The sequence below is a fragment of the Athene noctua genome, chromosome 13 (assembly GCF_965140245.1).
Source record: "Athene noctua chromosome 13, bAthNoc1.hap1.1, whole genome shotgun sequence".
In the NCBI taxonomy this organism is placed as follows: Eukaryota; Metazoa; Chordata; class Aves; order Strigiformes; family Strigidae; genus Athene; species Athene noctua.
Genome location: NC_134049.1, coordinates 8,706,649 through 8,726,532, shown reverse-complemented (window position 1 = coordinate 8,726,532; position 19,884 = coordinate 8,706,649). Strand labels below are relative to the sequence as shown.

Below are 19,884 nucleotides of genomic sequence, written 5' to 3'. Positions count from 1 at the left end.
GCCCCGTGCAATCAATTAGATTAGTGCTTATTTTCTCCCAGAGGAGGGAGAAGAAGGGGTGACTCCTTCCCTGCCTTTGTGTGGCAGGCACGGGGCTCTGCCAGCCCTGCTTGCAATGACCTCACCTCCCCCTCGGGACCGTGGCTGCATCGCCAAGAAAGGAACTGAAAAGCTTCAGTGTTCCCCTTCAGCCTGTGCGGGAACCAGCAAATTTGATGGGATTTCCGGGCGGGAGTGGTGCTTTCCTACCACTGCTGGCCCTGCCGGCCTTGGAGCAGCAGTGGATGTGGCTGGAGCAGTTGGCTCACAGGCGGTACCTGGGATGATGCTCTGGGCTCTGCCTGTCCTGCTCACCCCAAAGACAACTGTCACTGGGGAGAGCTCCCTGGGGCTTCTCCTGTCGCTCTTAGTGGGAAATCTGACTCTGTGATTCAAAGGAACAGGAGGGAATTGCTCTTAATTGATCCTTTAATTATAATGGGCTTTTCTTTTTTTTGACCCAGTAGAGTTGTGATCTTGTGGTGTGGGATGCTAGATAGGGATGGTTGCTGTCCCAAAATACAGCTTCTAACAGCAAAGATTTCACAGACCTTTCTGAAAAGTGGTCCCATTCCTGCCAGATAAGCACTGTCTGGGGCTGCGGTGCAAGGGAAGAAGTGACATCTCAGATGTAAAGCAGCCAAGTGGATAATACACTCTTCTGTGCTCATAGGTCATTTTGGAGAAACTACCTGAGGAAAAAAAAATAAGACTTTAGTGATGAAGGGGAGTGGTGGGGAGAAGTAAAATGGAAAAAGCAATGTTTCTCATACCCTTCACTGACACTGATACGTTTATCCAGTGTTGCTTCAGTACTGACCACTCTGATTTGAGTAACAGCATGACTTATTTCAGCCCAGCTCTTCCTCCTCCTCCTTCCTGAACTCAGCAGTGAATCTGTAATCATGTGTTTACACTGTATATTCGGCCAGTTGCCTTGGAGATGCTTGTGGTGACTCAGAGCTGGTGTTATTTGACCTCGCTGCAGGATTAGCTGTGAACAAGAGACAGTGTGTGGGAGACCAGCTCTTGTTTAAACATCCAGGCCTGGGCACTTTGCAAGTGCTCTGCAAGGCAGCTTTTAGCCAAAATCTCATCCTTCACTTTCAGCTCTGAGCATCTTTAGTTTGTCCCTGCAATGCAAGACATGTTGCTCATCCCTAGGAGTGCAGCTGCTCCTCTGGGATGGCTCAGGTGGATGAAGGAAGGGCTGATTCACTCCTGAGCATACCAAGCCTCTCTGCTTTCCTGCCTTGAATCTCCTCTGCTTCCCCTATGGGCATGGAGGCTTTTCCTTCATCCCAGTCCCAAGTCCTCAGCATTTCATATGGTCTGCAGGAGACTTCAGATGAAGTGCATCAGGGGCAGGAGTTAAAGGGGTAACCATTTCTTTTAAAGCTAATGTAAAAACAAAACCAGATCTTCAATTTTTTTTTTTTTTCTTGACTTTTTCAGTAGTTGTGGTGATGTATGGAGGCGTAAAAAGCAGAAGGAGACATGATTTGGTTATATTTGCTGCCAGAATTAAGTAGAATGTTTTAGCAAAACTTTCAAAGGAAATGACATTAGAAATAAATCTCAACAATGTAAGGTGGTTTTAGATTAAAAATTGAAGAAAATGGAATGGAAATCTAAATTGTCAGAATACATCCTAAATTCTTAGTGTGTGTGAAAATACATCCTGACTTTACCTAAATAAAAGCTTACATCTGCAGCGTCAAATGACTGCTGTGTTTTATATAATGACTAGAGCAGTCTGCTCTTATGCTGTCTTTATCATCAACCTTAAACATGGAATAGATAGAGTTAACAGTACTGTTCAAATGTAAGCTTTTATTTCTGTACATAATAAAACAAAGGACTTCTGATTGTATATTTATGGGAGCAGCTTTTTTTGCCTGAAGATATGGCTCAATGTAGATTCAGCAGTCACTCAAAGGACAAAATACTACCTGTATTTCTGTACTTGCTCGGAAGGATGGGGTGGGGTGGTTATCCTGCCCCACTGCTGGCTGTGTTAACTTAAGAGAAATAATTTCCCCTTGTAAGAAACAGATTCTTATCTTAGCTGATCTGTCATAACTTGAAGTATCAAAATAAGCTATTGAGATACACGAATTAGTCAGTAGATGATGCTTTCTGTGCTTCCAGTAGCTCTTTTGCCAGCCTAAGGATAAACCAGGTTACATCGTCCAACTAAACTTCTGTTTGCCTTGGTGAAAAGGTACCAAAAACTTATTTAACTATTGCTTTACTGTTACAATGCTTTGATTTCCAATTCATCTGGTTCAAATTCTCTGTAACTGAAGAAATTTTTCTTGGTACTAGAGGCACTCTGTAGTTCTGCAGAACAATTTCAAACACTGTCTTGTCAGACACCACATTAAGGTCCATCCGTGTGGCAGGCAGAGATGTAATATAGCACTGATATTACTTGAGTTTGGTTATCATTAGTTGCAAAAGCTTGCTTGCTGGGATTTGTTTATTAAGAAAATACCAAAGGTCCAAGCAGGGAAGGATGCAGAGAGATGATACCAGCTCTGCTGCTAAAGCTAAACTGCTATTGCTGCTGGAATTGTACTGTTGGGGATGGATGTGTCCACTTATGTTATGGTTACTCATCCTACTTAATGTTGGTCATAAACTGAGCTTTGCAACAAGTCCTTATTACTGTAGTAACCAAGACTGTCATAATCTTTAAAATATTTTTTTCTTCCCAGCATCTCTGCAGGGTAGGGAAGGTAACTGAGACACTGAATGGCCAAGCAGATTGCATATGGTAGTGGAGAAAGTCTGTGTGAATGCAGGGAAGTGAAACTCCATTGCAAGACAGCATCCTCATTGCCTGCCTCTGCTGCTAGAGCAGCTTTTCCCCTGGTGGGCAAAAAACCCCTAATAACAAAAAGCCTAAATCATGATCTGGCAAACAAACCATCAAAAGAAGGAACGATCTCATCCCTGTCCATGTGGGTTGAAAGCCCTTACCTCAGCCTGTCGTGAGCAGTGGAGGCATCTCAATGTTGGGAAGCTCTTGAGCAGATTTAGGAGAACTTTCTTGCAGGAGAAAGCTCACAAAGCAAGCCGGTGGGCTAGGAGCTGGAGTATTTGTGCAGTGCATCTACTGTGAGCTTGTATGCCGTCATGATAATGGCTGTATTATTGGGCACAAATTTTGCTTTGCATTTAAAGACTGGTGTGTAGTACATGGGAGATGCAGAAGAGCTCAGTGGAGGAAATTTGAAATGAAATCTGAAATTTCAGATAGGGAGAGACAGTCCAGTAGTGTAAATCCTGTAAATCCTAAATACTGCAGCAGCTCCTAATCATGTAGGTGAACGGTAAGAAATACCCTGTCTATAAGCCAAGTCACTGAAACAGTAAGTAAGGTAGTTTAGTGAGATATAATTGCCTTTGTGTGTTTTGTTGCAATGTGTTGTATCACTCTGAGCCTTTGTTCAGTAATACCTAAATCACTTTTTTCTTGTTGATTGATCTCAAAAGGTGCAGGATTCTTGTATGGGTTTCGAAGGGGAGGAGGAGCAAAATTAGAGGCAGAAAAAGGGCCTGAGAGACTGTCTGTCAGCTGGTAGCTGCTTGCCAGCAGTTTCCACAGGCCTGAAAACTCCTGTTTACTCCAAACGCCTTGAGTCACTGGGAGCTTTCTCTCCATGCTTAAGCTAAGGTGGAGAAGCAGGTTCGGTCTTTAACTTGTTCTTAATCCTGTGGTTCTCGGAGTTGTGTTTTTTTTTTTTTTTCTTTCTTTTTTCTTGCTAGTCAAAGTGATGACTAAAATTAATTTCAATTAGCTTGGAAATATCTTCATTTCAGACTTTTACTGTGAAATCCTGTACATATGTTCATACTTTATATTCTTTTACCACAGACTGTGTTTTCCCCTGAGAAACAACTTTTCATAGAAAAAGCTGTATTTCATGAATTACAATCTTTGTACTGGTAGACCAAAAGGGTAAACAAGTTGCATAACAAATGACCACTTGGCAATACCAGTTGTGTATTTGAAAATACTCTTAATTATGAAACAAAAAACCCACTAAAATAGAATGAAAGAGCGTAGCCAAGAAGACTTTTTGCAGTCCATCCTCTTTGGTGTACTTAATTGCTCTAGGCAGTGTAATTAAAAGGAAGTGATGCCAGTTCTGTGTGACATCAGTCACAGGAAAAAGTGATTGAATCTGTATTGAAATTATTTAAGATGTGTGGGGTCTTACACTTCTATAGTTTTTTAGGGCATCTGCAGTATAAAGGGCCTTAAAAAAAATCTTTCCACACTCCATATTAATAGTTGAGGTTTTAAAAGGAAAAACAAAGGCTCCTGCCTGTTGCTGGTACTGTGCCTATGTATTTCATAAGGTCTCTTGTGTTACTGTGAATTCAGTACCTGTGTAAATCACACAAATGCACTTCAAATATGGGCTCTGATTTTCAGAACCAAAATTTGGTATTTCTGAAGCAGAAAAGAACCACTTTTTGGTGGCTACAGGAGATCCCTTGGCTTCCCTGTCCATGTGTCACCAGATGGCAACATCTCTTTGATGCAAATCCAAGATACTCCATGACATTCACCACATTTGTTATCTGTCTTTCTTATCTGCTTAAATCTCTTTATAAGACCTCTTTCCAACCCAGCTCCACCATAGTAACTCAGAGGATGCAATTAGCACTGGAGTCCTTAGTCACCTACCAGGCAAACCCAAACATATGCTTCCAGCAGGGCTTTAAATAGCTGCCCAGGCTGGGGGCCCATTGTTTGATAGCTCAGATGTGAATTCTGAAAATAGGAGGTTTGGACAGGATTTCCACTTTTAGAGGAGTAGGAAATGAAATCATGTTTTAGTAAAGCTCTGTTTAGGGGTGGTTTGTCTCCATGTGTGCCTTGTTTGATGAGAAAAAGTCTGAAGAGTTTTGCTGCTGCCCTTTTAACAACATCCCAGATCAAAGACACAGGTACCAATTAGATGGACAGGTCTAAGGCCATACATTAACTTGTCTGCTAGTGACTTACAGCTCAGAAATCTCCACCTTTTCTCCCGTTCATTGTTTTGCATCGATCATGTAGAGCAGGGAGTGCTATCGCAGTGATGCATCTCATCTCTTCAGGGATAGGTACAGTGAGCCCAGAACCCCATGTTTTCATTTTTTGTTTTTGTGTCTTCCCCAAAGCAAGCTTCATGAAGTGGCTCAGTAAGGAATTCTTTAGTTCAAGCATTGTTGTCTCATTTAAGATAATTTTTAAAGCATGGTTTTATGTGAAGATGAGGAATTTGCTTTATCACAGCAGAAGCAGTCACTGCGCCCATTTCTGCACAGACTGAAACAGCTTTTTAATTTCGGTGTTTTTCCTGCAGTATGTTGGCACTTCGCAAAACAGCTCCAAGTGGTGAATTGTTTCCAAGCTAAATTTAAAGTAACTGAGGAGCAGAAAGAGAAATGGGGTAAAATGCAGTTCAGGAAGAATTAAGAGATGGGTTATTTGACTTTTATAACAGTTAAGCCAGCTTATAAACAACCTTATTTCATACTGTGGCGAAAAGAAAGTATGAAGAGAGAAGCCTGTCCATGCACATGAAGTTATTCTGTGCAGTCTGAGACATCAGCAAGGTGGAAACTGTCATATTTGTCAGAAGAGTTAAAATTTGGACTGGGATGCTGCTGGATGATACCAGTGTGGTGATGTATTTCATCATTTGATTTTGATTACTATTTCAGCCAAAGGGCGCGATTTCTGTAGAAGACTGAAGGCAATCAGGAGGGGCGCTGGGTGGCATCGCGAACCTGATTGCACTGTAAAGCTTGGAGATTTCCCTTCTGTGGGTGCACTTATCTGTGTGATTTATTCAGTTACATGTGTTTTCAGCCTACCAAAATGAAAACCTTTACAAATAGGCTATAAATAGGCTCATCACTTTTCCTGACACACCCAGGTTTTTTTTTTCGCTTCTTAATGAGTCAGACTTTTTTCTGTTCCACTTCTAGGGAAGGTGTATGAAGGAGTTAGAGCAGTCGATAGTTGAACACTGATGCTTGCGAAGTACATGACTTGGTGCTTAACCCATCTTAGGAGAAAGCCCTGCTGTCTACCAGGCAGAGCAGAAAAGAGATGATCAAGACCAATAGTGTCTGTTCTGGCACTGCCCAGAGCTCTTTGTGATCATGGGCAAGTTACTTAACCTTGTAAAAACAGATTTGGGATTGTTTTACAGATTATAACTACTTATCTCCTGCAAGTGCCAGAAAGCTTAGCTCAGTAATGGGAAAAAGAACTGTTGAAGTTCAGATATTAGTCTGGGCAAATAAAGCAACGGTCTTTGATGTGGAGAGAAGTGTTGCCCCACCGACTGTTCCTTCAGAAGGTCCATGTGCTGGGGACATGTTTGCTTACATCGTTCTGTAGCGGTTTCAAAGCAGGGGGGCAGAGACCTCTTGAGCAATCTTTTTAGTATTGGCCACGCTTGTTACTTATCGGCTCCTCTTTCATTTGAACTGTTTGCCAAAAGTCAGAACCTGTCCCATACTCTCACCCCCCGAGTCTGACATCTTCTCAGATGTGAGGAAGGAGAACATCAAAGCATTGCGAGCGGTTGCCCTTTCGAAGAACATTCCCCAGGGTTTAGCATGATGCTTGTTTGATCCTATTAAATGAAAATGGATCATCAACCTCCCTTTCAAGGCTGTGTTAGATATCTGGGGGAGTTTCAAGAGAACCATTGTTGACTGCGGATCAGGACATGGCCTTTTTGTCACCTCCCCTTGTGTTGCACTAAACAGTCCTGTAGCTTTGCTTAACTTTGGGGCTGGTGTTTAACATATGCTCCATGCAAGGGAACTTTGTGTACATCCATGATGTACTGGTTTAAGGAGACCATGTGTCTTGACTGAGGTTTCACTAGTTGTTGTCATAGGAGTTTTTGCTGTTCTGCAGAAGAAGACTTTGGCTTCATGACAAGGCAGTGACTGTCCTGAAGGGTTTCTCTGTAACTGCTCATGGGCCATGTTTGCCTCCTGCTTCAGTCCTGAAAGTCAGCTGCCTTTCTGGCAGAGTAGCTATATTCTAGGTTATTTTGCAGGTGGGATTCTTATGGGAATAGACAGAAGATTGTTTAAAAAGAAAAAAAAAAAAAAGGTTTAGCTTTTTTCATGCTATTAAGGAGTCTTTTATTACGATTTTGTTTCTAACTCCGCATTCTAGCAAACTTCTACTGTTTTGCATGAGAGAGAGCCAAGTTCACAGCACTTGAGTTAGCTCCCCTAGGGTAGCACAGTGTTCTCACAGGCTGCATGCTACTTGCTGCTTTTGTGGAGGTTTTAAACAAAATTAGTAAGTCTTACCAGCTTCTTATCCTGATGTCCTTAAGATGATGAGCAAAGCAAGAAGGTGGAGGGATGTACACTTCTGACCTGCATTAAAGGCGAGTTCTCCCAAAGCTGTACCATCTCCCCACTTCTCCCTTGAACATTGAGGTTCCTAGTGTGAGGACAGGTGGAGTTTGTGAACGGGTTTCATCTGAGCTGCTGAGATCTCTGCCACTGCCCGTCCTATTGACTGGTGATGTATTATACAATCCATGTGCCGTATTTCCAAGAACAGTAGACGTAGGTCTTCCTACCTTATTCTTTCTTATAACATCAGTACAAGTATATCCCTTCAGCTTTCACATCATTCTCTTCCTAATAGATGCCTGGTGCTGGAAGGAGAGAAGTTTCCTCACCTTTCAGCTTCAGAGCCTCCCAGTTGCATTGAGCTGTTGTAGTAACATCCATGTACGTTTTCCTCCCCTTCTACACTTGTCTTTGATACCTTTCCAGCTTCATTTGCTCTCCTTAGGAAGCTGCACAGCCTTGTCTCTGACAATTTTGGTGCTCCCTGCAGTGTCCTAATAGCAGTTTTGACCTTTCAATTAACTTCAAGATCGCCTCTTTCAGCAGACAAAACCTGTATAGATGCCAAAGGCCTCAGAACAGATTTGGAAGTTTGGCTGAAAGACCATGAAGATTAGGGACATATTTTTCCTTTTGTCAGGGAAATCAACAGCAAAGGGCCCCAACACAAGAAGGAAACTTTCCCACTGACCACAAATAGGGGCTTAAATTGAATTTTCAAGCCTTTAAAAATAAATCGTCATTTTGTATTTAATTAAGCGGGGTTTCATGAATGTAGTAGTATGCTGAGGTCATGGGCAAAAAGAGGCTTTTCCAGTAATTAGTGCAGGGTCCATGCTGTTCTGGCAAAAACAGCCATGACGTCAGCTGGAGACTGGAACAAGAAACTGTGCCACACGGTGAACTTGAAACACAAACCTTATTATTGAAGGGGCACGTCTGACAATTACAAGTGCTGGTTGTGTTGGACACATAGTATGTTTTTCCTTTAAAATTTCAAAAAGGTATTGTGGGGTTTGTATACTTTTCCTTATTTTCTGAGTCAATGAAATTGCTGACATGCCAGGGCATCCTTTCCCCAGCCCTAATAAATAAACTTAGAGTTATCATACTTCCGACCTTCTTGTTTTGTAAATATGGAAAGTGGCCATTTCCATGTTTTTCTTTAGCAGAAGCAGCTGAGTTCTAGTTTTGTTGTGTGAACTCAAATGCAAAGGGCAGGTGCAGCGGTGAGCATTGGAATCAGAGGGCATGCACAGGGCATGCCTGGGCAGGTTGCACTCTCGTAGCCATTTAGGTCTTTGTTTTAGGGGAAATTGCTGTGGTTTTGGTACAAACCAGGTGTTGTGATAGCATTGGAGTATGTAGTTTTGCAGCACTCGGATTTTAGTTTCTGGTGAGTTACTGGAGTCCTGTGGAGCTGGTAAAGAAAAGCTTGAGCATCTAATCTGGCTTTTGATATATTAACAAAATCTTCACTTGAATTAACTTAATGGTCTTGTGTTTACTTGTCGCTGATCAAAAATAATTGGGTCAGATAAGGGTGGCTTTTATTTCTTGGTTTATATTGTGTCAGAGGAGAGCTACATATCTTCAGTTTTTAAAACCTAGAAGAAATACTTATCTCTGATGATACATATAAATTCCCAAGACAGTGTTTAATTTAGAGTTGCGACCTCAATAACTTGCTTTTACGTGATTTAGTATAAAGACTATGCGTGTCAAAGGAGTTGCTCATCTGTGTTTCTTCAGCGCATGCAATTATTCTTTTTTACCATTTTCCTTGGTTTTATTTTGCAGGCCATGACTGCTGCGAGACAGTGAAGGTGGCACTCTGTGCCTCTAGAGAAGGCCATCCTGTTCTGGTTGTGGCAGAAGAGAGTTTCCAGTTTGTCCAGGATGAAGCCTACGATGCCGCCCAGTTTCTGGCCACCTGCGCCGGCAACCAGCAGGCACTAAACTTCACCCGATTCTTGGACCGCTCAAGACCACCTGCTGCGGACGTGGACTTTTTGGATGAAAAAGTGGCTTTGGCATTTCGACACCTGAAACTGCCAGCAGAATGGAACGTGCTGGGAGCGGACCAGTCCCTGACCGGTAAGGACCTCTAGGGCACGTGTGAGACTCGCGGGTTGGGAGAGAGGTAAAAAGCCTGGGAAAAACCTTTCAAAAGATGTGCTGGCCTCAGTGCTTGGAAGTGAGGTGGGATGTGCACCAGCGTGCCCTTGCTACATCTGTATCCTGTGATTTCCACGTTAGCTACCTTAAAATACAGAAGGCACTGATGTTTTCTCTATGTCTTCTCTTATGAAATAGCACAAGCTGTTGAAAATGGTCAATATTTTAACATAGACCCAGAAGCAGGGGGGTGGGTGTATTTGCAATGGTATGTGCACCAGCATCACACTTCTGAGATTTCCTGAAAGAAACCTGTGTGTAGAAAGTCTGTTGCTCCCAGAAGTATGATCCTTGTGCCACAATTTTGGCTCTTTTGGTCAATGGTGGTTTTATAGCACAGGTGCAAATCTACTGTTGTGTGTAAAGTAAATCTGATTTTTCTTGGAGAAGTTGGGGCTCTGCCCCTCAAGATTTGTATTGCATCTCTGGTTGCAGACCAGCTGGCTGAACACAGGCATTCCCCAATACTGTTTGGGACAATTTTGCAAATAAAAGAAGGCAAAGGTGGGAGAGCCTGACCCTTAACCACATCAGTGAGGGCTACTGAGGGTTTATAAACAAACATCAAGGCTGGCCCAAAGTCTCTGGCAACTGCTGAAGCAGAAGTGCCAAGGTGTTTGGGATGCTGTGGCGTGTCTGTATACTTGGAGTTCGGCTTTTTTTTTGTAACAGGGGGGTTTAAGGAAGTGTATTGTGGGACTTGGGGGGGGGGGGGGGGGATTAATTCCAGTGTGTACAAATCCTTGCTGTAAATTTTCAGGGTATTTTGGCAAATAGTCTCACTTAAGGAATGTGGCTGTGAAGCATCTGTTATCTTTTATAGGATGCAGTGGCATAAACACTTGAATAGAAATGGGATGTGGCTTGCTTGGCGCAGCAGGCTCAGTTCTGCTCACTGCAACAAGGTTTTGTGCAGGAGATTCTCGTGCTTTATTTTTTACCAGCTTGCTGGCTGCTTTTGTAAACAGGAATACATGGACGGGCAATTCAAGCAGTGTTAGCAGACGTTAAAAGATTTGATCATGTTTAATAGCTTCTGGATAGAAACTCAGATGCTGTCATATGTTTACAAGGAAATAAACACACTTGGTGGTTTTTTCCTCTGTGTGGAAGACACTGGTGTTTCTTCCTGCATTTAAAAAAGTTGTGATAACACAGACAATTTCTGGTTTAAATGATAAAAATATAGTCATAGTGATCTTAAGTTAGCAAAAAACTTTGATTGAAGCTCTGAATTGTTGCTGATTTTGCAGGAAGGCTGAGATCCGTTTTCTCTTTTTGACTTTGATTATTCTTTGGAAAATCGGCACTTGGGAAATCGGGCGATAAGATTTACATTGATTTACTCAGCATGGGCTTGTGTGCCTGGAAGTTGTGATCCTGTGGGGCTCTGAATGCTAATGGACTTGCAGAGCATCCATTGCATCCACAGTGAGAAGGGGGAGCTCTGTCATGCTGAGTGTTTTGTCATCTTGTGGTGAGGTTTTTGTAGGCAAAAGTGTAAGTGAATAAATATAATGGCACTAAATGCAACTATCATCCAAGAATATTGGTGGTATAAAATATGTTCCCTTGCAGTGAGTCTTTTCATAAATAACTGAAAAAAGGCAGTTTATTGATGTCTTAGTCTGCCTTTTATCTTCTGATCAGCTTTTTTGCTAGAGGCAGATTTATCTGGTAATTTTTTGCAGTAAGAAAAATACACATAGGGAATTTGGGGGAGTTTTTGTGATTGTGACAGGAAAGATTTGCATGTGTAAGCATCCTTTTGGTCATGAAACTATGTTTTGCTAGAGTGAGATGGAAGAGATGTCCCTGATTTATGATGCAGCACTAGATTAGGAAAACCTCTGTGGTAAAATGTAGCACCCTGTGCTGGTGCTTGTGGGTTAATTTGTGTGTGGGAGAGAGAAAAGCACAGCAAAGGTTGAATCTGTGGGAGCATTTGAACAATTAGACATAGTCTGGCCAGTGCCCCTTGGAGGGGGACACCCTGTCCTGCGCTGCGTCACTACCTATGAACAGCTATTCCAATTCATATTTCACATTTTGCTAAATGTCAGCACCAGATACTTCAAATAACCTTCTTGAAGGAGAAAATACTATAGAAATGAGAACAAAAGAAAATGTCAGATCCCTTCTTGAAAGATTTTTTAGTGCTGCCTCTAAGCTGGCATGTCTCTATGGGCTCTTGTGGGTTGGAAACAAAACACTGCTGTTTAACAAAACCTCTGAACGCAGGAGCGAGCTGGGAGCCTCAGTCCAGCCCCCTGAGTGCCACAGCTTGATGAGGAACTGCTGTTCAGAGATGTCTGTTGCTGTCAAGCACATTTAAAAGTTGATTTTTCTAAGGACTGAAGTAGGACTCGAGTCCCATCTTTTACAAAACCAGGAAGTAACGGCCTTTCTGCAGGTAGAATCTGGATAGAAGATCGACCATTAAGCACAGCTCTGTTAAGAAGGGGATGGCTCCATGTGGAGGCTTCTCCTTGCTTTTACCTGAGCAGTCTTTGAGCAGAGGGCAGGGAGTTCATTGCCGTTGCCCACCCCAGAGGGCAGGGAAGCTGCTGAATGTAACACCAAGCTCCATCTGCTGAAGCTGTTTAACTTATCTTTCATGTCATCAGGTTTGTGCAGTGCAAAGTGTGTGGTTAAGGTCCACACACCAAAGAGGAGGAGGCGGCACACAGCACCCCGTGTGTTCCCAAGTACCAGCGGACTGGTGGTCACACTATTAAAATGATCTTCAGTGATTTGCATTCATCCATTATTATTCCTTACGTTATTGCAGCATTCCCCTCCCCCTGACTTTTTCTAACGCGTTAGCAGGTTTGACTTTTTAGTATGGAAAAGTGCAGGATTACTGTGGACAAAGCTGTGTGAGAATCATCTATTTGCTTACGAGTTGGTTGCCAAACCAAGGTCTTCATTCTTTAAAAGTTTGCCATTGCTCAAGTTTAAAGGTGTGGTATGGTCATATAGCCAAATTGTTAAGAGCATGTCCTTTCAGCTGCAGGTTAGAAATACCTCCAAAATTATTTAAAACTGCTGGAGGACATTTGCAAACATTCCACCCTCCTTTTTTTTATTTATTTGTATGTAACCTACTTAAGTTAGCTTTTGCCATTTGACAAGAGAAGTTTGTTCATCTTCAGTAATCCTGGTAATCTTTATCTTTTACACACAAAGTTGTTTTTGTAGTTATTCCTCTGTTATCTCTTTAGACACAATTTTCATTTAAACAAATGAAAAATAAAAGGAACATTTCTTCTTGTATTTTCATTAAGGCATTTTCAAAACCCCACGATGTTAATTTCCAGCATTCTCATTAGCTTTTTATTGTTCTGGAACAGCAAAAGGTTTTACCGTTTAAAAAGAAAGTGTCCCAAAATTAAATGCACTGAGGAGCATTTATTAATCTAATCATTACAGTAATAATATTGTAGGTATTTGGTTAGCATTACTCAGAACCAAATATTCACTGATTTATATTACTCTGGTACAGCATAAAAGGCTAAATACGTTTGTGACCACAAGTCCTTAGTTCTTCACCCAAAACCCACTGAATAAAAGTGGATTTGTTTAGACCTCAGGAAGCTTTGCATGAACCCTTTGTGCCAAATTTAACACCAGACTATGTTTTTATAGGACTGGGGCTTTGATTACAAGCTTTTTGTTCAGCAGCCAGCAGTGTAGAGTGTAGTATCCTGCCTGGTCTTACCACTGACAGTAACACTTATGTGATGGAGAGCACTGGCTGGACATCATGAATCCTTGATGGGAAAAGCGAGTTCAGAAAACAGAATCCTCTCTCTTAAAGCATTTATCAGTGGTCTTGTCTTACAGCTCTTCCTGCTTGCTTTTCTGTGTAAAGGTGATACTCTACTCCTGCCCAAATTTCTTATTTACAATTCTTTGCCCGTCTGATTTGATCTTGATTTGACTGTAATAATGTGCCAAGGTAACAATTTATTTATGGAATATTTTCCCCCTTAATATATATGTAAGCACTATTCTCTCAAGCTTTTCCTCATGACAGCTCCTCTCAAAAGGTATACTTAGGTTTCAGGGTGTTCAGATCAACATCACACCCTGTGCAGAAGTAGCACAGTCGACCAGCTCTCTTGAAGCTGACTGGAAAGCAGAGAAGAAGGGGCCTGTGGTGTTTTGGTCCTTTTTCCAGTAACAATGGCCATGATTTTGCTGTAAGGTTTGTTCTTAGGATGTTAAGCATCTGACTTCTAAATGGCTTTCCTGCTTTCCATCTCTTATTGTTCTCTTTTCCCCTGAAACCACCTGCTATATAGGACACTTGAGGTGCAGCCTCCTACTTGCTATTTGTAGAAGACCTCAGAGAACAAGTCTTGTATAGAAAGATCTTAGAGAAAAGGACTCCAGAAAGTCTTGCATTGAGTATCTATATACCCACAGATAAAAATATTTTACAGACATGCCAGGTAATAGGACTGCAGAAGTATCTTTCAGATCACACTGGGTGCCATGCTAGCAGAACTGGGGATGGGAGCACCTGTGTTTCCTGGCTTTAGAGGTCGTTGGGCTCCATCCTTTTGCTGAGGCAGGCAGAAGGTACTCAACAGTTTGGTTAGATAAACTGGATAGCAGAAGAAAGCCCGGCACGTGCCAAGGCCGAAGGAGATGGAGGAAGCAGCTCTGTGCATGGTGCCGTGGTCCTGCTCAGCTGGTGCAGCAGTGTCCTTGTTTTGCAGGGACAGGGCAGGGTGCCTCCGTGTCTAGGGGAAGGATTTGCATTGAAGGTAAAGAGTGTGTCTGAACCCCCTTAGGGCAAGTGTGTCCTGACCTCCTCCCTGCACGGCTGCAGTCCTCATCGCTTCTGTCCTGGGGCAGTTGTGTCCCGAGGACTGGGCTCTCCTCCCAGCCTTACACTGTCCCCCTGCAGTAGGCGATTTCGGGGCCTTGCTCGTAATTAGCTATCTGTATGAACTCGAATGGCATCCACCATTTTGGAATATCTATAATTAAGGATTACTCTTGTTACTATAGTATTCCAAACACAGCATTACTTTCAGGTGCTGTATAATCATTTCCATCTTAGTTACTATAGATTCACTGTAACTTTCTAAAGAACACAGTTGTTACTGCTGTCAAAAGTAGGGTTATTTACTGTTCCCAGTGGCATTTAAAGGCGTCTGTTTAACTGGAACAGGTTCTTACACTTTATATCTAGAAATCAAAAATTAATATATATTCTGAAGATGCATTCAATGTAAATACAGAACTGTGGGGTTTTTTTATTTTAATTGACTGAAGAGAAAAGAAGTGAGCTAGAAAACCAGAACAGAATATTTGGAGGTATGAGTAGTGATTATGGCTTGTTTGTGTTGCATAAAAAAATTTAGGGAGGATCCAAGGCTCAGGTATGAAAAGCTTAGAGAGCTTAATCCTTGAGTTAACTATCAGTAGTAAACAGATCACTTTCAAAATTCCTTTTAAAAAATATTCTGACAAAACCTTTGAGGAAGCAGTCTTTTCATTTTGCTCATTAGAAGTGATGAAACCCAGACCTATGGTTACAGTTTCAGTGGTGTGAGCTTTCTGAGATGGTATTTCCAGGTTGGCTGCGGGTTGTGGTGATCAACCACTGTATGGAGCCATTTCCCTGGGAGCGAAGAAGAAGCAGTCCCTTTGCTGAGCTGAGAGATAGTCACGATTACCAAGCAGATAACCAGGAGACCATCTCATTAGATAAAACACTTAACAACTCCTTAACATTAAGAATGCAGTTACTGCTGTCTTGAATATGTACGGCTTCCCAGAAATGCTGTAGAATAAACAGCCATGTGCAGTAAGTACTGCCTGAGAAATTAAACACTCTGAGCTCTCCAGGTAGGAGGTGGGTAGAGAGGGAAATGCTTTGCCATGGTTTGAAATAGTCTTGGATGGGTTTGGGTTGCAAGTTTAATAACTTCATGTACAAGACCAGTAGGATTTCACTGTAGAGTGCAACACAAGCATCACCATGATTTGAGATCATTAATTTATGGTTTTTTTCTTACAGAAAGGGAGATTGTCTGAAGAGAGTAAATAACCAAAAAGTGCCTTATTTTAAAGAAAAAAAAAAAAGCTCCTAAAAAAACCCCTTCAAAAAGCCTTCAGAAATAGTTAAAGAAATTTGATTATTGGAAGATGTTAAAGATATGCAGCCGAGGATGTTTTTCAGACATAAAGCTTTAAACTGTTCATCTGCTGCACTCTCTTTATAGTTTCTCATTGAACCCTTTCAGTGTAATAGTTACAGGTACTATTTTTGTTGGGTTTCGTATCCTTTCCAGTCTGCTGCTCACCACCTTCTCTGCCCTCTGATAAAGGGCTGTATGGTATAAATTGACGTTATTTTTTCAGTGCCAACAGCTCAAAGTTGTCTGTTCAGCTATAGTCTTTGATGTAAAAAAATCTTTTCCATACCTAAATTTAATGCCCTCTGCAGTGGAAAATGGGAGGCAGAAAATAGTTTCTGTTCGGGCAGTGTCTGAAATGTGCTGCTCAGTACTCGAGTGTACTGCTCATTTTGCAGCTGAGAAATCATTGGCATGAGAAGGTTTCTGTTCCTTTTGATATTAGTGGGAATGGAGACACAAAGATCCTTTGGTGTGCTTTGAAAAATTTATTGTTTATAAGATTTTAAAAAATTACCCACACATCTTTTTATTAAGTGAACTTGTAACTCCAAACACAGTGTCTTTCCCTTGACCTTTCTTCAGTACTGTTGTCTGCTGGAATCTTCCTCTAGGACCTCAGTGTTAAGTGATTGCTTGTTTCTGGTTTTTGCTCCCCATGTTTCTCAAAGATAGATCTAGCAGTGAGAGCATTTCCAGCAGAAAACAAGATTTTGAGGCCAGATTTGATGGTAGATTTCAGAGTTGCTGAGTATACATGATTTTAGGTAAGAACCAAGTGAAGGTCAGCATCGCAGGAAGATTAGCAAGAGACAGTAGCCAGTCCAGGGCTGGCTGTTCCTTGACGAAATGTCTCATGGCATGGAGGATAAACTGAGCAGTTAGGTGTGGGTTACTCTTTAATAAAGAGCGATTTTTAAAAAAGGAACAGTACTTTTTTTTTCTGTTATTTAATCAGGATTAAAATGAAAGGTTTTACTTGGAGAACAGTTTGTGTGTTCTTGGATGTGTCATACCCAAACTTTTTTTTTTCTTCATTGCTTGTTTGTTTTGTGCTAATAGCACCTTGAACCTTAATTCTTTGCCATTAGCAAAGTACGTTCGATAGTCCTCTATGGAAATTTTGTCCTTAGTTACCCAGATAAACTGTCTCTTCATGTGTCACAGCTGCAAAAAAATACATACAAATAATGTATCTAAAGTCTTATGTTTTGCCAGCTGGATTAGAGTGCCCTTCCATTATGGGACAATGATCATATGTTTCAACTCTTGTGTATTACTAGGAAATGAGAAAGGAGCAAAACAATCTTGGCCTTTCCAGTATCATGTGTCTTGTATTTCCACAATTTCATAGTTACAAGAAGGTTTTTGTTGACATTCAAAGGAGAGCCATTTTAAGATGAAAAGCTCATGCTTGATATGTAGTCAGAGAAGGAGCTCTGGCCATTGCATGTTAAAAGTTTTTGTTATTTTCCATGCCTGGGACGTGTTTTTGCACCATGACGGGACCTTGAAATCATTGACTGAATTTCCAACATTTTGTGCTACAAGCTTCATCCCTTCAAAGGTAGGAAGTCAGGAGAGATCCGTCCATCTTCCTCCCCTCTACATCCAGCAGCACTCCCGTACTTGATGTAGGCCAGCTCTCATCTTGTTCTGAGCAACACCATACACCAACAGATGTATTTTTCATTATATATTAGTAGTTAATCCAGCCCACAGATGGCATACGCCTTTCAACTGTAGCCGTGCAAGTTTTGCACACTCCAAAACCTTCTAAAGCCATTGCCTGGGGCCCCTGCAGTTGTTGTATGTACAGTACTTTGTCTCTTTGCTGCCATCATCTGTGCCCATCTGTTAGGATGGCCTTACGCCAGTTTATATTTTAGGCAGATCTTTCCAAATAGGCCTGGGTAGTGAGTTTGTATGTTTAATATGCTCTGGATGGCAACACGCCATGTCTTCTTGTACAGATCTTCTGTGCACGTCGCTGTTGCTCGAAGGCTTTGGGGCAGGGCCACATTCAGTTCGATTGTGTTTGTAGGCACCTCCATCCAAATGCTGCAACTACTGTGTCCACTAATTTGGTGATTAAAAAGATTGTATTAAAAGAATGGGAAAAAGATGGAATTTTTGGAAGTTGCAGTCATGTGAGCAAATTAAATCAGATGGGCATTTGGGACAACTGGGAGGGGGCATTTCATCTGTGGAAATATGAGACGGAGGGGCATCCAGTTGGAGCAGGGACAGGATGAGTATTTGCCAGCATCTTGCAGAACTTGGCAGCTGCTATGTGTGTTTACTGGTGAACTGTGAGTTGGTGAGTAGAAGATGCTTCTACCTAACTGTGAGGCTCTGAGATGAAGGAGAAGGAAGCATTTTGGTCCAGGGACCTGTGCTTATGATTTTTAGGTCTGTGTTGCTCAATTTTGGTACCCGTTTCAGTTTAGGAAGATGATGTTTCCATTCAACAAATCAGCTAGAGCAGGAGATCCTGTCCTAGAACAGACGTGGTTAGACCAGTGCAGCACATTATTTGGCCAGCAGTCGTTTGCTGTAACAGAAGTGCTTTTGTGTTTCCTGTGTCTCAGTACCGCTTTAGTTATGCTGGCTGACTCCACCAGTGTGTTAATACAGGTAATGTAGGAGTATTGTGCAAGTGCAAGTTCATTGAGTGAAACCTTGGGCATCTGCTTTCACTCTGGGTAAGTCCCACACGTATTGACACTTCCTCCTTTTTGCAACCTCATCAGTAGCCTTTCCTTTATGTCTGTCTATATGGTGTGTTATTTTTCATTATTCTTTAAGTCCAAGACTGTGACAACCATGGATTAACTACCTTGTTGCGTTGTTTATTTCTAAAGCGTTACGCTCCATAGCACTTAATACCAAAATCCTTGTCATTACTCTCCCACAGGCTGAGAATTTGTCTCTGAGTGAGCTCAGCTATTCCCTTTTTTCCTGATCAGCTGGAACCTCCATTCAGACATGCTCACATATTCAGGACAGCATGGTTTTGCTTTACGGTAATCAAGAGGAGGTTAGGGGGTAAGGATTGGTTTGTAGCCCAGAGACCTAATTTGGAGTCATTCAGAAGAGAGACGGTGCCAGAAAGCTTTTCCTTCTTGAATACAGATTAGTTCTTCAGGAATTGATCCAAATGTCAGGAAAAACTGTGTGTCAGGCAGGGGAGAACTCCCCATTTTTACTTTGTTTTTCACTGAAGGTCTTAATGATGTCCCTTAAGAACGCACGTAAGCAAGAAAAACAACAGCACTTTAAAGAAGTGATTTCTCTTGGGACATACTACTTGAGTAAAAAATACTTAATTAAATCCTAAAGCCATTATGTACTTGCATTTTTAAACCTGCTGTATAGGTTTGGCTGGCAACCAGATTAATAACCAAACAAATCATAGCTATGATATTAAAGGTATTATACCAAGTGTGCTCGTTGGCATGGTTTACTGAGACCCAGTTGGTGCTTTTTTGTTGTTGTTGTTGCTGCCAGTCAATACTGAATTCCTTTGTTAATTAAAAGAACAAATTTTTATTTCTTGCAGTTTTTTTAACCCAAAATGCTTTTGCCCTTCATACAGAAGTAGCAGGCTTTCATCCTCAAATACTGTATTTCAGCAGTGCATCTGGAGCTCATTTCTGGTTGAAGCTTTTCAGAGCATCATTCTAGGGCTGCAGCTTTTAGAGTAGGGGGATATTTTTCTGAGATGAAAGCTTAGGCTCAAGAGTGACTTTTACCAGATTAGAAGGTCACGGTTATTAAACATAAAAAGCAGCAGCGGAGATTGCTGGTTTATAAATGCTGCTACTCAGAATGATATACTGTATAAAGCTGAGAAAAGCTGGTTCGAGGCATTGTCAAACCAGGAAGGCAAAATCCTCACATTTTTTTGTCTACATGAGAGGTTAAACTGTTCTCTTTTATAACTGCTTTAGATTTGTGTTTCAAATGTAATTTATTTACTTCATGCCTTGGGACAAATCAGCATCCTGTTAAATTAAAAAAACTTAGTCATTTCCTAAAATCTGGTCCTGGGTGAGTGAGGAGAAGGCTTGGACATCTAGAAAAACGTACTTGACCATGCCAGGTTCTGTTT

General features: G+C 41.6%; 1 protein-coding gene across 7 annotated transcripts in view; it reads left to right on the top strand.

The window, feature by feature from the left end:
- Positions 1–19,884, top strand: part of AKAP13 (A-kinase anchoring protein 13) — a 224,007-nt gene that overhangs the window by 83,921 nt on the left and 120,202 nt on the right. For all 7 annotated transcript variants that reach the window (XM_074917611.1, XM_074917615.1, XM_074917614.1 and 4 more), the window contains one exon: positions 9,238–9,534. In XM_074917611.1, coding sequence (XP_074773712.1) covers positions 9,238–9,534 — 297 coding nt within the window. The remainder of the gene's footprint in view (positions 1–9,237; positions 9,535–19,884) is intronic.